This window comes from Merops nubicus, unplaced genomic scaffold (genome assembly GCF_000691845.1).
Source record: "Merops nubicus isolate BGI_N331 unplaced genomic scaffold, ASM69184v1 scaffold34497, whole genome shotgun sequence".
Lineage (NCBI taxonomy): Eukaryota > Metazoa > Chordata > Aves > Coraciiformes > Meropidae > Merops > Merops nubicus.
In genome coordinates, this window is record NW_008618937.1 from 422 (window position 1) to 1,074 (window position 653).

Sequence of the window (653 nt, forward strand, 5' to 3'; positions counted from 1 at the left end):
CTGGAAGGTTTCCCTCCCCTTTCCCCTCTCCCAGGCACAATGGGAACATCTTGCTGGATGCAGATGGACACATCATCCACATCGATTTCGGGTTCATCCTCTCCAGCTCCCCCAGGAATCTTGGCTTTGAGACATCTGCCTTCAAACTCACCACGGAATTCGTGGATGTGAGCGAGGAGGGAGGGTTGGAGGGGTGAGGGGTGAGGGCTGGGCCCTCAGGGATGGGCTCCCACATCCCCACAGGGGGGAACAGTCGAGCCCTCGGCAGCTGAGTCAACCCTCGTGATGGTTCTTCGGCCTCACCCCATGAGCTGGAGGTGCTCTGAAGGGAAATACCCTAAAAAATCCCATCGTTGTGTGCCTGTTGTCCTAAATCTCCTCCTTCCACTGCCCTCCACCCACCCGGCCTCTCCCCTGCAGGTGATGGGAGGGCTGGGCGGGGACATGTTCAACTACTACAAGATGCTGATGCTCCAGGGCCTCATCGCCGCCCGCAAGCACATGGATAAGGTCGTGCAGATTGTGGAGATCATGCAGCAAGGTGAGGGCAGATGGAGGCCCCACAGCCAGGCCTTGGCCCAGGGGGGTGCTGCCTGTGGGTCTGGGGGCCCAAAATTGTCAGTCTGGGCTGCCCAGGGCAACACTTGCTGGCT

The 653-nt window shown here is 59.6% G+C and overlaps 1 protein-coding gene across 1 annotated transcript in view; it reads left to right on the forward strand.

Moving 5' to 3' along the window:
* LOC103776129 (phosphatidylinositol 4-kinase beta-like) overlaps positions 1–541 on the forward strand; it is a gene marked incomplete at both ends in the record, with an annotated part of 936 nt that extends 395 nt beyond the window's left edge. The window contains 2 exons of the mRNA XM_008943625.1: positions 35–167; positions 421–541. Of these exons, the coding sequence (XP_008941873.1) occupies positions 35–167; positions 421–541 (254 nt within the window). The remainder of the gene's footprint in view (positions 1–34; positions 168–420) is intronic.
* Positions 542–653: the final 112 nt, after the last annotated feature.